This window comes from Penicillium manginii, assembly GCF_028828005.1.
Source record: "Penicillium manginii strain IBT 31320 chromosome Unknown utg000007l:1.0-2284322.0:1.0-2285126.0, whole genome shotgun sequence".
NCBI lineage: Eukaryota > Fungi > Ascomycota > Eurotiomycetes > Eurotiales > Aspergillaceae > Penicillium > Penicillium manginii.
In genome coordinates this window covers 193427-208588 of record NW_026643108.1, presented here as the reverse complement: position 1 = coordinate 208588, position 15162 = coordinate 193427, and the positions used below count along the sequence as shown (strand labels likewise).

At 48.6% G+C, this 15162-nt stretch overlaps 5 protein-coding genes across 5 annotated transcripts; 1 reads left to right on the top strand and 4 right to left on the bottom strand.

The window, feature by feature from the left end:
- Window positions 1-742: 742 nt before the first annotated feature.
- Window positions 743-2371, bottom strand: N7533_009999 (putative choline transport protein Ctr; the record flags this gene model as incomplete). The annotated part of the gene is made up of 2 exons (XM_057106649.1): window positions 743-1823; window positions 1881-2371. The coding sequence occupies 2 exons, from the start codon at window positions 2369-2371 to the stop codon at window positions 743-745; spliced, it is 1572 nt and encodes a 523-aa protein (XP_056955866.1).
- A 2750-nt stretch (window positions 2372-5121) lies between these two features.
- On the bottom strand, window positions 5122-5547 carry N7533_009998 (uncharacterized protein; the record flags this gene model as incomplete). Its single annotated transcript, XM_057106648.1, has 1 exon — window positions 5122-5547. The coding sequence occupies one exon, from the start codon at window positions 5545-5547 to the stop codon at window positions 5122-5124; it is 426 nt and encodes a 141-aa protein (XP_056955865.1).
- Window positions 5548-6585: 1038 nt separating this feature from the next.
- Window positions 6586-9246, bottom strand: N7533_009997 (uncharacterized protein; the record flags this gene model as incomplete). Its single annotated transcript, XM_057106647.1, has 8 exons — window positions 6586-7120; window positions 7180-7427; window positions 7483-7914; window positions 7969-8267; window positions 8325-8647; window positions 8736-8846; window positions 8908-9029; window positions 9193-9246. 8 exons carry the CDS (start codon window positions 9244-9246, stop codon window positions 6586-6588), a joined length of 2124 nt encoding a protein of 707 aa, XP_056955864.1.
- Window positions 9247-9678: 432 nt separating this feature from the next.
- On the bottom strand, window positions 9679-11823 carry N7533_009996 (LCCL domain-containing protein; the record flags this gene model as incomplete). Its single annotated transcript, XM_057106646.1, has 2 exons — window positions 9679-11290; window positions 11360-11823. The coding sequence occupies 2 exons, from the start codon at window positions 11821-11823 to the stop codon at window positions 9679-9681; spliced, it is 2076 nt and encodes a 691-aa protein (XP_056955863.1).
- A 1018-nt stretch (window positions 11824-12841) lies between these two features.
- On the top strand, window positions 12842-14719 carry N7533_009995 (putative aromatic amino acid aminotransferase; the record flags this gene model as incomplete). Its single annotated transcript, XM_057106645.1, has 2 exons — window positions 12842-13593; window positions 13660-14719. The coding sequence occupies 2 exons, from the start codon at window positions 12842-12844 to the stop codon at window positions 14717-14719; spliced, it is 1812 nt and encodes a 603-aa protein (XP_056955862.1).
- Window positions 14720-15162: the final 443 nt, after the last annotated feature.

The window sequence follows — 15162 nt, the reverse complement described above, 5'->3', positions numbered from 1 at the left end:
ACAACTTTAATCAGGACCCACCAAGAGTATTGTAGGGGTAATGAAATCAGAAAGGTAGGGGTAATGGAAATCAAATTTGATTTTGAAGGGGTAATGGAATCCAGAGGTGGAGATACCATCCAATTTCCCAGGGGTAATGGATTGAGAAAGGTAGGGGTAACAGAAACCACAGAGATAATCGGAGGGAAAAAATGCTTGTGCTGAAAAAAAAAAAGAAATCTGATCTACAGCAGCCAATAGAGGTCAGTGTCAGTGGGACACATACTGTAGTAAACATCGCCATTCAGACTACCCTTCGCCGACCAAATAGTATACCTAACTAGGTACATTCATATAAAAATATTATTAATACGTGGCCCAGTAAGAAAATACGCATTACAGACAATCCATGATATCTAGAATAACAGAAAATCTAGGAATTAGCTCCCAAACTTGTTAAACTTGAGAGTGATTTCAAGGGCAATCCAGCAATCAACTCGAAAAATGATACAGAGCACAACATAGAAAATAGACTTCTAGTTAACTATTATTAGAAACTACTAGTTGGTTGCTTTGCTAAAGACCAGATTAATGAAGGATTTAGAACACATCAAGCCTTGGGACCTAGGGTTGCGTCTATTTGAAATAAGGGGCTGCTAAACTCCTGCTATGCAAATGCATCTAAATATCAAACACAGTGGTATATAGCGATAATAAAATGTCCAGCATTCGGTTCAAGTTGTCAAAGTCTCAAATCACTCACTCATTCACTAGCAGAATCCTCAACCTTCCCCTCCATCTTCTCCCCCATACTGTCGCTCTTGAACGATCGACGTCCACGAGCAAACCAATCCACCAACATGATGACAATCACAACAAAATACACAACGCACACATAGTTCATGTTCGATGTCTTGGCCGGCATTGATGACGGGAACGAGTACATGACCAGACAGAAGATCGTCCAGATGATAGTGAGAATATTGGCGGCAGCACCCAGCTTGCCTAGCCAGAAGGGTCCGTGCTGGATGTTGTTGCGGCCCTGGTACCACAGGCAGATAACAGGGATCGCATAGGACATATAGAGAAGGGAGATACAGGCAGTCATCATGCTGTTGAATGCGGTCGACGAGCCAAGGTACAACAGGCCCAGGGCACCAACGATGAAGCAACTGACCGAGTGCGCTACCAGAGGCACATCTAGAGTCTTGTTGACCTGAGACAACCACTTGTGGCCGGGCAGACCGCGGTCGCGCGCGAAAGCCCAGCACAGACGCGACTGCCAGGTGTGACAAGCGATCTGGCAGCCCATACCGGTGACGACTAGCAGGGTCTCAAGTACAATAGCGCCGGCCTTGTTGTTCAGAGCCTGGTAGTAGAGTTCCAAGATGGGAACACCAGTGCTGGAGTTGACGAGAGAGTCCAGGTCCTTGATGCCGAAGAACATGGAGATGCAGTAAGTCCACGAGGTGACGAAGCCAATTCCAACAGTGGCCATAATGGCAATGGGAATGTTCTTCTCTGGCTGAGGAACTTCCTCGGCGAGATGGGTCGCGGAGTCGAGACAAGCGAAGATCCAATTTGGGTTGATGAGGCCAACGATGAAGGCCATACCGTCCGACTTCCATCCTGTCGTGTTGCTGAAGTGACCGAAGACGAACTCGGCGCTGGCGTGGGGACGAGCACAGGCCGGGACTGTCACCAGGATAACGAAGTAGCTGATGAGGGAGATGTAGAGAGTCATTTTGGCGACTGTGGGTAGAGACTTTCCAAGGCAGTTAAAGAGGAAGCAGAAGAAGTTAATCAGCTGATAGGCCACAACGGTGTGCCATGCCTCGATCTCACTGCAGGGAGTATTAGCGACACGAGGGCCAGACGCAGAAGAATCGATGTATGCCTACAAATCAGGGTGTCCAAGCTTCCACATGCCAACACTAGCTTGGCCCAGACCCAAAACGACACTGGAGCACGCAAAGATGGCACCTGCATAACCGAACCAGCCGGTAAGATAGGAAGCAAAGCGAGTCCATTTCCGTGGAGCCAGTTCATGAGCCCAGAAGTACTGACCACCGGCATTGGGCATGGCACTGGCAAGCTCAGCAAGGGAAGATCCCACAGCCAATGAGACAATGGTGATCCAGAGCAGACCGTAAATGATGAGTGTAGTTCCTCCAGAATTGATTCCCGTAATCATGGAGGCCGAGATACCAAACCACGAGTTAGACATGCAGAAGGCAATTCCAATCAACGAAAGAATAGAGAAATTGCGATTCAGATCCTGGGTATAGCCCATCTCAGCGAGACGGGAGGCATCAGTATCGATCAAGCCGGACTCATTGCTGCTCGAGGCAGGTTTTCCGCTCGCTTTTTTCTCTAGGTCCAATTCTCCCATGGTGGACTGGTTCTGCTTAAAATCGATCGAATTGGCGCAAGGGAAGATAGTAGTATAGTTGCACAGGACGCTGTTATTTGATGAGTTCAGACCACTTGTTGCATATGGGAGTGGTAGATTCAATCGGCTCGGGATTGGCGCTGGGGATGATGTCTATACTGCTGCGAGGGTATAAGTGATGGTCGCTGTAGGCACAGTATCGGTTCAAGTCGCAATTGGGTGTCGTGATCTTCGCAAGGGAATGATTCTTTGAATGTCGCTAGGGTTCAATAGGCTGCACGGTATATATGTGACGATTCGTACGTGACAGCAATGGCAATTACAGAATGCGGTCTGTATGAAATGATTTTTCGTTATGCCTCAGATTGAAGTTCGGTTTATGACTGGAATTGGCGGATGCCCCGGGTGATCCAAAGTGCCCAACAACTTTTGATCAAGGCGCTGCCTCGAAAGAGAATAGAAGATGTAATGATGAGATGGGAGGGAGGGGAAGAAGTGAATTGGGAAGAGAAGAAGAGGCGTCGAAGTAGTCGCCAGACGCAGGATAGAGGGCGCCTTTTCAGTCATTCTTCCCCCATACCCACACGACCACATCAGGGAATCTTTACTGGCCGTCTAACAACAGCCCCATACAATTTGCGGCGCGAAACTCAAACAGGATATCCTTCAGACCTAGGTCAAACAGTACCGATTGAGATATCCGGTTCGTAACATCATCGCCTGGCGGGTCGGACCCGCCACCAAGGCGCTTTACCTGCCATGGCTGACGACTCACGGCCTCAAATGCCCTTTCTAGTCGGAAAAGAGCCGATTCCGTACAATTGTGGCTTCGAGAGAGGAGCCTAATGTAGGGCCAGCGTTTAGCCTCCACTTAGCACGAAGTGGAGGTGATTGAAAGAGTGAGTGATTTTGTCGCACCACGTCATAGGCTGAGAAGCGGAGCGGCCTACTCGCAATTTCCTTTACTTAATAGGCTTGTCCGATCATCGGGCTGAAATATGCATGTTTACCGAGTTATTCGAGGGGTATTTGAGGGGTATTCCTTTAAGCCTTCTTTTTTCATTACTTCTTGCCTTCTGCTATGGTCTTTTGACGGAATTGAAACAGGACGGGAAAATATCTGCAAATTTTTACATAGCGCTGTTGTGTAGTTGAACAGTGCAGGGTGGAGACTGATTTTTTTTTTTCGCGAAGTTCTATCGAAGTCCGGTTCATCCGTTTCATAAGTCCACCTATGCGTTCATGTATATTCTCAGGCTCCAGGGTTAACAGCAAGAGCCGATTAGTTCCGCTCGGAATTGTGAATTCGAGTCTCTCCGACTCGCTGGCCTGTGAAATGCCGTCCATTACCCCGTAGACATTCGGTGCAAGGATCTACATAGTTCGAACTGCCATTCATCAAGAGAAGATCTGCAAGGTACTGTAACATGCCACGTTAGGAAAACCCGACCGTTTCATCTCCGTTCCACTTCCTTCTCATCAATAATACGGAGCTACTCCTTTATGCGCAGCAATCTTGGAGCAATACATCCCTAGTGAGTAATATGGCCTACCGTGTAAGCCCACTTCCGGGCACTGTCCGGAATTATAGTTTTAGACGATCGGCGTTTGTTTGGGGCGTTGATCCTCTACTTTAACGGCAGGTGGTCATGCGGGCAGGTCTTGATGTAGTCAAGCCCCCGATCTAGTGAAATCCCTCAACATTCAATCGGTGAGTACAGAGTCATGATAGTATATATTAAAATGTACGTTAAAAAAAGGTTTATTCAAAGCAAACGAATTCGGATTTGGATTTGACGTATAGTTTGTGTGATGGAAATCTCCGTTTTCGCACCACGAGGTACCATGCAGCTTATTGAATATGCTCTTTAACAATTATTCGGATGACAGACTGGGTATTCATTGGCAAGAAAGCGGTAAGATCATCCAATTATGTCTCCCTCAATCTTGAAGCAAGGCCCGTTTCGGTGATTGGTGATGGTTTTGCAAGGGGATTGACAAGGGCAATCTTGCGTCTGGCTGGCTATCAACCAGTATTTTCTGTGGTCGGTATGCCGCATATGGAATGGCCTCCTACCAGACTCATTTAGACATCCTGGGTTGGCCATGCTGACTGCTCTTCATGGTTTCACGGAACAGTGTTCATCATCATAGAATGTTGCCCATCTCGAGGTGATGTTTGTAGGGCTAGATGATGCCATGGTGACTAGCCAGAGAGCGAGTATAACAAGCATCTGACCTCGGAACATCATAATCAAGGAAATCCCTTGCACATGGCTATTTTTCATTAAAATGTGTGGTTTATCCGGATTGCACATAATATTAAAAAATGACAACTTCCTGATAGTGATACGTGGGTTAGGAGACTCAAGCGAGAAATGTTCAACCCAATTAGTTTCTCAGCATTGCCATTGTCGTATTAATTCTACAATATTCGTAGGACAATCTGGGTAAACACGCCATGTTTCTATTAAATCAAAACAGTTCCAGGTGGTCTAGAAGGGCCAGATCACGCAAGGTTAATATTTGCCAACCAGCCAACTAGTAGTAATATGTTTGATGAGGACGAAGTTATGTTAATTGACCAGGGAAAATAGAACCTCCAGTCGAAAATGCCATATAATAGACAATACTCATCGCAGTCTAGTACTCAAGAAATACAATCAATGCAAGATATTCACATTTAACCCTTCCCCTTGGCTTTACCAGTCCAATTTCAAGTCCCAAGCGTCACCTTCACAGAACCCGGCTCAAATATCAAAGGTAACACCGCAAGTATCGCTATCATCTGTCTCACCAAACATACCCGACACCTTAGGGTCGTCAACTTTTCCATCAACCTTATCGCCTCCATTGTACGCAGCATTGCACCACTTATAGCCACCAGTCATCCACTGTTGGTCCCAATCAATGTCGTGGTCGAGGCCAGTGTCCGATGCCTTGATTGTTTGCTTAATGGGCTCTTGCTTGTTGTTGTCCCACTTGACGCCGTTTGTGCACTCCAGTACGAGGCTTCCGGTAGCAGCAATGCAGTTTACCGCTACTCCGCAAGTAGTTTGACTAACTCCTTCGGTTCCCATGAGTGTGCAGGTATCTCCGCGCTTTTGTTGGGCGGCGGGGGCTGCGAGGACTGCAGGGATGCTGACGAGGAGAATCGAGGTCTTTGTGAAGTGCATGATGGAAGGTTTGTTTTGGTGGAAGAGATGGATTGAGATTGAGATTATGATCAAGTTTAAATGCAATTTGGTTGATTCGAATGTAATTGAGCTGGTTGTTGTGTTATTCAAAAGATGCGTCTTCCGGAGTCTTTAAATACCTCGAAGATACTACTAGTACGCATTCAAGACAATGCCTCGGTCAAAATAACACTTTGCACATATCAAGCATGTTGGCCACCCGCCCCAAAATATACTCGTTAGAGTATATTCATCTGGAGATCCAGAATAATGACGCTTTCAATGTTCCCAAGTGACAGAGTATAGAGGCTGCAAAAAAAGCCACAATTCTTGGCAATTGCCAACGGCCCCCAGATACCAGGAGATCGCAGCCTGATTTAGTCTCATGTAGTGCGCCCCCGACTGTCGATCCTCCAGAATAGCAGGTGTCGTCTCCGATATTTGGGGCCGCCCCACTGCTAAGCACCAAAAAGCATCTGGGGGCTGAATAAAATGGTGCTCTCACCACGAACGATCCGATTCAGGGTCCAAAATGTGCCTGCATAATGATCTATTTACCAGCATAGTATTTGATATCTCGCAGTTGCGGTATCCGACTCCATAAATACCAGTCGAACGGTGAGTGAGCCTAGGAATTACTTTTTGAAGAAGAGCGTTTGCCACTAACTACTAGTATGAGTAAGATTGATTCCCACCTTTTAGAATGTACTGGCTCCGGTTTTGAATAGCCCCCAATCCCAAACCCCGCAATCAATACTACCCCATATGTCAGAATGATTCTATCCCACTGCTGACAAGTAGAATTATTGACACATGGTGGGGATGTCTGGGTACGTATGTCATTTTCCCAACGAGAATTGCTGATACGAGAATATCTTTCATATAATAAAAGTAGAAAGGGGAGATTGGGTTGGTATATTATGCTCTGTGTGGCAAAAGGTCTTGTATAGACGGGGCGCATGACGAAACAGCCAATGACCAACGTGTTGAGTATTTTCTCAGAATAGAGGGACCCTGAAACCTGTTTCAGTGCGGTAGTTACGGATTCGGCATAACCTGAAAGATATCTTCCTCGAGCAGCCCCAGCATATGCTGATTGCTCGAAAACCAATTGCCCAGCTGTGCTGCCTGGAACATCTCGGCAGTGGACATCGACCCTTCAGTCTGATGTTGGAACGCCGGCGTAGATAGCCCGAGACCTTGCTGCGACGTATCTGGACCGGTCATCTGCATAGGCGTACCATCAGGTTGGTAATATGTCTGGGCACTTGGGACTATGTTTCCTGGTGCTAGACCCAGGGCGCTAAGATAAGCGTCGAACTCTTGCCCGACGGATGCAAGGCTCTGGTCTTCGCCGGCTTGATCTCGACTTTTTGCTTCGACGTAGAGCCGGGCTACTGAGCCAAGTACCGCGCACAGACCGTGTAGTCGGTCGACTGACTGGGAGAAGCGACAAAGGGGGCGCAGAGAGGCGATAAAGTCCTCAAGGCGGGAGAGGTCCTTTTGGTCGGAGGTTGCGATTACATGGCAGAAGATGACGATGAATGGTATGAATGGAGCGAGAAATACGGCCCTGTCAGATTTTATTAAGTTAGCTCTAGAAAATCAGTGCTTTAAGTCTCAAGAGCATACCAGTGCAGGTAGGATATTCGCATCATCTCGTCCGTCTCCTTCAAGTCGGACATGTACATATGGTGAGCTTCTAAAGCCGCTCGAGCGGAGTCGATACATTCGGGTATGAATGTTAGGTCTGAGTCTGATCCGGGTGGGACTGGAATGGCTCGATATATCAAAGTCAAGGTTGCATATCGACTGACTTCGTCTGAGCGTACATAGATCTTGTCAATCTCGGAGAATTTGGCACCATTGGCAACGATATTCTATCGTAAAAAGGTCAGTAATTGTGAATCACCCGGGGTGCAACATAAAGCGTACATTGAAAGGTTCAATGACGCTCGACTGTAGCTCTTCCGCCAATTGACGTGCATGGAAAACTCGCTCCCTCTCAGGCCGACCTAATGCTGCAGGACTATACAGCTTGGTGTATATTCGATTCTGGATCTCGGCCTGTTTCCACCAAAGAGCAAAAATCGGCCCCCAATGCTCAACACGTGCCATGGAGGTAAATGGTGAAGGTATAGTAATATCGTAGTCCTGTACCACGGATCCTCTGCCTAATCGCAAAGACAGTACATTCAAAAGGGTGTCTAATGCCCAGAATAGATTCTGTCTTTGAAGTTGGACTTTTTGTGACTCATGCTCCATTGACGATATGCGATGATATCCCAGGGTTTGAGCCATATGGATGGCCGTGGAGGCCAAAGTCCAGCCCACAGACGGCTTTGATATCTCAATTCCGTGGATCGCCTGTGTTTGTCAGTCTATTGCCCGTGGGTGCGTGGTAATAATCATAAAACTTACCCCAAGGGCTAGCGCGGCAATAGAATCGAAGGTGGCGGGCATTAAAATATTCAAATTGCCAAGCGCTGCCTCGAGATTGTCTTTGCACAGCTGTACATAGTAGCGGTATTCGTCTTTGCTAAGTTGACCAATTTCAGTAGTCTGGTACTCCATAAAGATACCATAGAGGCAGAAATTCGTGATAATGAAAGTGGTCTCTGAATAATCATCAGTGGCAAAATAAACTCCCTGGCATTTCTCAACAAAATAATCAATTGTCAAGAAGGGAATCCAACCAGAAAAAAAAGATGGTGGATTTTCTTCCAGAATGTTAGTTTCAAATTAAGATCATCGGATTAGATCAAGCTTTATCATACCTTTAACTACCCGAATGAAATCCAAAACAATCGGCAGAGGTGGCATTTCCAAGTCATAGATATTACACCTGACACCTAGTCGGCTATCATGCTTCGAGTCGGAGCTTTTCTGGTCATCACCATCTCGTCTCCTGTTTTGCATATCGACAATGTGCTTCAGCGACGCAAGTGCTTCGCTGATCTTTGGACTCGCAAACATCTCGGGGGTTCCATGCGATACGGCCGATTCAAGAAACTCCCTTGCATACGCTGAATGGGCGGACAGGGAGGAGCCATCTTGGAATCCGGAATTCGAGTCATGCTGCTCGATAGCTGGATTAGATCTGTAACTGGGGCCCTTTGACTCCACATGGTCGTGTTTTGCTGCAGATCGTGGGCGGGTATTTCGCCTGGGGGTTCCTGGTGAACTACGAAGCTTCGGGGTTGATAGGGATGCTTGCTGTCGAGTTGTGGTCAAAAGCTCGCGCAAAGATCGTTCCATGCCCCCCCAGCCGCTCTCCAATCATATCGATCTTTTTCTCACTGTTGAAAAAGGTTAAGATGTTATCAACTGAATGCCCCAAATAGATCAATTGGTACGCACTACTGGCTGGAAATCAGCACACGGCGTCGGGGTTCGTGCTGCTTCTGGCCTTCGCCCGTCGATCGACAGGTAATATTTGCGCTGCGACAATTGGAGCAGGGAGGACGCTTGTCGCATCGAATCTAGGAGATGGTTGTTAATATTCATGTTTTTCCGATCTCATTCATGGAAAAGGCTTACCTTTCGAGTCCGGCATTGGTCACACTAATTGAATCATGCATGCACAGTCAGCTGCCAATTACTCGGTCCGCCAAATTCCTCCGGCCGGGGAAGTGGAGTACATACCGCTCGTTGGGCTAGGGTGCTCAGCACCTCGCGGTCGGAGTCCGCGGGTTCCATGACAGGGTGAGTTGCCACAGATGGAATAGGAGTCTTTTTCAGGATTCGAGTCCTGGAAGGGTGCCGCTGTTGGGAGGACATGAAGTGAACAAGCGGGCGGCGCCGGGCTTCTGCCTGGCCGGGCTGTCGATCACGTGAGGGGGCATACCGTGGAGTAGCTTTGAATAGCGAAAGTAGTAATAAGTACAAAGGTTATACAAATTCAGAGTATGAAGTACTATATACAAGGATTCCAATTTGATGATTTCAAGCTCTAGTCATGGTATCTTCGTTCGGCATATCGGTTCGTAAACGAGAGTAGTGAATCCAATTCGCCCACCCGCTCGTACGGATGGAGCGCGTTCAGCACCTCTACCACCAATTGTATATTGTTCTATCCAGCAGAGCGGCAAAGCGTAATGGCCAAGGATGGATGCAAGCAAAAAACCACCTCTACTTCTTTGGAGGGCCCGGCGAGATCCAAGATCCATCGCTTCTCCAGACACCAGTTGGTCCGTAGGAGCCTGCCTCTGCACCCCTAAGGAAAGCGAAGCGGAAGAAAATATCCATAGGGTCGTCATCATCTGAGTCACTTTCTCGAAGAGAGCCAGATTGAGTCTCAAATTCGGAAGAATCTTCATCGACATCAAGCAGAGACGACTGTCGCAGTTCCAGACCGTCGTGGCCATGACGGTGCCAGGTGAATTCGCCGTGCTTCTCTTCGTCAATGTAGCCACGCCAGCGCTCCACATCATTAAGCAACACTGAAATACCATCCACATCAAGTTTCGCCATTCGCTCGGGTTCCCACAAATGGAAGGTTATGTTGCCGTTACCGTAATGGGCGGCATCAGAGCCATCTTTAGGCAAGGAGATCTCAACAGAGCTGTTCGTGATGTTAGGATACGCAGTGCCCCACCAGCCATGTCCGCTGCGCCCCGAGGCAAGTTCTCCCAGCGCGGCTGGGGTTTCGATAATGGAGGCAAATCCCCATCGGGCAACACCGTTTATGAAGAGACCAAGGAGCAGACCCGAATAAACCAATGAAGGGCGTGTCGGAAAGGCGGTGCCAGGCAGGAGTAGAATGGCGAGAATGTAATGGTGGATTCGGAGCCGAAGACCAGGGAGTGGAAGAAGGATGAGAATAATCAGGACCATAGTACCATATATCTTCAAGTAGCGAGGCAACAGTCCACCTTGGCGGATCTGCCATGCCTGGGTAAGAATGATTGTGAGTACAGTTGGAATGACGAATGCCAGTGCAAGCTTAGCCCCTGGTTGCTGTTGGATATCCATGGGGGTCAGGCGCTGAAGGGGAATCAACCGCGCGAAGGTATAGTTGTTCAAAGCACCAATGAAGAGTGCAGGCAAATATAGGAATAGCTTAGACAGCTGGTATATAGGCGAGCTGATCGGCTTCAGTAGTGGTGCCGCACAAAACTTGTATAGCACGTAAGCAACGAATGAAGCGGGCAGCAGTCGAGACAACAGCGTGGAGACGAGATCGGCCAGGTAAGGATACGAAGGAGGGTCGGCGACCAGTCCCGTATGGCAAAACACCATAAAAAAAGTGCTGAAGAAAAGAATTGGGGGTGATGTGCAGAAAAGCCAGAGTACCCCAACAGCCGCAGCCGTGACACCAAGAAGCGGCCAGCGCGGATCCGATGGGCAGTTTGCTTGCGATGAAGACGGGTGAAGAAAACTGAATGACTTCGGGAAAGTGGACGGGAAGGCGATAGATTTGATACCATGCTGCTTCACTGCCGGGAAAGAGTGTGCAGCGCCTTCTAGCTTTGCAACACCGCAGCCGCCGTCGTTCGAGATGGCTCCAGCATGAATAGCCGCTTGACAAACAAAGCTGTCAGCCCGGTAGATCGCCGTATCTGGTGACTGGGGAGATGGCCCTCCGATGACCAGTCCTCGATAATTCACTGTTTGATTTCCAACGACATGAGGTTCCAGCAGTTTCGCATCGCGGCAATTGGCGGGGCATCGAAAAGCAATTGTTGATTCTGAGAAAGGACGGCAGTCATTTCCATTCAAACCACACCCGTTATCGAATTGCCTGCATTGTTTTCGGGTTAGTTTGAGGTATCCAAATATAGATCGCATCAGGCTCGTTAAAAATACATACCAGAGGTTTGTCGTACATGAGAGAGTCTGCAGCTGGCCGTATCCCTCGATATAGCCGGATGATCGTGAGTGAAGGAGAACCAGGAACCACGGCAGAAACCACGAGAGGTATAACAAGCCCAGAAGTAAACCCTTTTGTTTCCGTTTAGGAAAGAAGCGGTCAAGATATTGGACCGGCAATTCCTGGATACGCGGAAATAGCGGTTTCAAAAGGAGCATGTGCGGCGGATCGGGGCCCTTGATCCAGTTTGCAGTTGCGCGACCGGCCTTTCTGAGGGGCAAAGGCACCCAACCCCAACGAAAGGACTTGGATGACTCCTGCAGCCAAATAGGCAGTGGGCTTCCGGACTCGACATCAGGCGGCGGGAGATCTTCGGAAGTGTCGGGATCGGCGATGCGGTCGTCATCTTCGAGGAGCGGAGGCACATAGAGGCGGGCAGCCTCGTCACGACCTTCCCCGATCATGGCTGGGTGGGAAGATCAAAAGAACGGAGAAGGATGAAGACCGAGAGAGTCGAATGAATGTCGAGGCTTATGATGTCGGAGGCCGGAGCGGTCGGGGCGCTAGTCAGGTGGAGATCTCCAAAGTGGATTCTTTGGGCTGAAGATCACCAGGAACGCCAGCCATGAATCCAAGATGCCGGGGGGGGGGCCTAAAAGATCGAAGTTGAAAAATGAATAGGGTGTATCATGAGACTAATGGGGGAGAAGAGAATGTATGCGGGGATAAGAAAGAAGAGAAGAGAAAGAGAAATGAGTGCCAGTGTTGAGTTGGGGGGGCGACGAGGCAATAAGGCAACAAGGCAACAAGGCCACAATCACTCGTGACAGTCAATCACGGGACTTTCCCCATGTCTGCCAGTGTTTCCGACCCTGAGAGTTATACCTTACTAGTAGCTGTCTTCTTTTTGCTTTTTCCCCTGATCAAACTTCACTCTTTACTCTTCACATCCAGGGAACGAAACTGTATACAATTTTCAAACTCAAAACGAAGCCGCACACTAATGCAAGGCCGTGCAACATGCATCCTCTCCTCTCCCCGCAAGGGTTCTGTTGATCAATGATCGATGATCGAGGCTCGACGCTCGTATGACTGACAGGGGATATCCAGGTGGACTTGGCAACCTCAATGCGGCCTTATCAATCTGGTTTATACTTCGCATGGTACTCCGTAACCGGTACACCAGATATCACTTTTAGCCTCTCAAAATTCCAAGTTTCCACTATGATTCGGCGAGCGGGACATAAAACGGTCCGCTTATCAAGCACACGGACTCCCCCCGGTTAGAGAGAGCGGGGATGAATGGCGAGATTAGAAATCATCATTCAATCTAATACCTTAGGATAGACTAGTCTATCGAGTTCAGAATCAAGGCTATATGGTAGCCACCTGGCCCGGTCCATTTGTTGCTTTTCTCCATCTCCATCTAAACTTTTCAACGGGGCCACCTGCATGACCGTTGAGCTGCAGCGATCGACCATCATGACAGCCATGGCAGTTCCACCTTTGGACCTTTCCCACCACTTTTCTTATGCCACCAAGAATCGAAACATTAGCAAAATAAAGGACTTCTACAAATATTTCCTGATTTCAAACATTGCCAATTTCGCCGGCGGTATCGTCCATTGTCCCAGAATAAATCCTCCGATTCGCATGGCTAACCTTATGCTTCCAGGATTGCCACATCCTTCCTATTTCCCCTACGACACTCTCGAGGCCACTGTCGCCCGACCGCAACGTCTGCACCCTTCCAACAAGGATAACGCCAAATCGGACCGAGTAACCGTTCCCAAGGAAGTCCAATCTAGCGATCCCGCCCGTCGTATCGACTTAACAACGGCGCTACAATATGGCACCGCGGAAGGATACCCGCCATTGTCCTCGTTCCTCCGGGCATTTGCGAGAGACCATCTTCATCCCAATGTACCATACAAAGGAGGACCCGAGATCATCCTCTCCTGCGGAAATACCGATGGTTTCTCAAAGGCAATTGAGCTCTTGACTGATGTCTGGAATCCCGACCGGGACTGGATCCAACAGCGTCAAGGTGTCTTATGTGAGGAGTTCGCCTATATGAATGCCATCCAAACTGCCCGACCTCGAGGTTTGAATGTCGTCGGCGTCGCAATGGATGGACAAGGAATGTGTGCTGCTGGTAAGGGAGGTCTTCAAGACGTACTGGAAAATTGGGACTTTCGACGAGGTCGTCGACCACATATCATATACACCGTAACGTAAGTTCTCCTTCTACATGTCAATTGACTCCCAACCCAAGCAATAATGCTAACCGCGGGTGACAGCATTGGTCAAAATCCCACTGGAGGCACCCTTTCCATCGAACGCCGCAAAGAAATATACGCCCTGTGCCAGAAGTACGATGTGCTAATAGTCGAAGATGATCCGTACTGGAACCTGCAATTTCCCTCCGCCTATGAAATGGAAGCACACTATCGTGGCGCCACGGTCCAACAGACTCCATACAATCGAAACTACAATGCACAAGGCAGGTCATCAGGCTACGCGTTTCTGGACTCTCTAGTCCCTTCGTATCTATCAATTGATACCGAGGGCCGAGTAATCAGACTAGACACTTTCTCCAAGACAATCGCTCCGGGCAGTCGGCTTGGCTGGATCACAGCGCAGCCCGCTCTCATCGAGCGCCTCGCTCGTATCACAGAGGTGACAACTCAACAACCCTCCGGATTTGTCCAGTCTGTAGTGGCAGAGACTCTTATGGGGGAACATCCCAATGAAAATGAAGCTCGTGTCTCAAAGAGAGCAGATGGCAATGGGTGGCAGATGGACGGCTGGGTCCGCTGGCTCGAGGGGCTGAGGGGCGGCTACGAAAGAAGGATGCAATCGATGTGCACCATCCTAGAAGAGAACAAGTTTCTATTCCACCAGAACTCGGAATTCCAGGACACACAATCTGACCATGTCGATGATTGGGAGGTTGTCGATCGCGTCCAGATGTACGACTTCGTCTGGCCAAAGGGCGGCATGTTCGCGTGGGTGGAGGTTCTTTTCGACACACACCCGCTCCGATCGCAATTCAGTTCTGAGAAACTATCGAAAGCCTTCTGGATTCATCTCACAAAGAAGCCGCACCTTTGTCTGGTTGGTCCGGGTAGTATGTTTGCCGCGACGCCCAAGTCTGCTGAATCCGCGCACAAGTATATCCGCATTGCTTTTGCGCCGATGGATGCAGAGGATGTGGCACCGTTTACTAAGAGATTGGTGGAGGGGTTCCGCTCTTTCTGGCAGCGAAAAGATCTAGATGGATTGGATGAAGATGATACTGTCGTCATGCAGAATCTGCAATCGGGGTCTGCGATCAACTTTATGGGTGCTAACTGCTAAGAATACAAACGTAGATTAGTGTGCGATAAACCTCTGATGAATTAAAGAACAATTTCTTTTCGAATTACCTTTTATTTGATGCATTGGCATGCAGATAAATTAACCTATCATTTGCAGACTCGGAAGTGAACTCCAGGCAGTTTCAAGTTCTTGTTATGCCAGTGACTAACTACCCTAAGGGTAACCTGATGGTCTTCAAGTTATCAACCCCGTCGATCTCCAAGGTTATTTCCTCTTCGAACCATCCTACTCAAGCAAAAGCAGCGCCTCCACTCGAGCCATGAAGTCTGTTCCAGGGGAGTAAAAAGACTCAGTAGACAGGCGAATCCAACCATTTCGACCGGCTTTGCGGCCTGCCATGTACGCAAGCAGAGCACCATCTATGTCGTCGGGAAACGCTTCGCGAATCTGTGTTGTTACCGTTACAATTAAAGCCCCGGGGC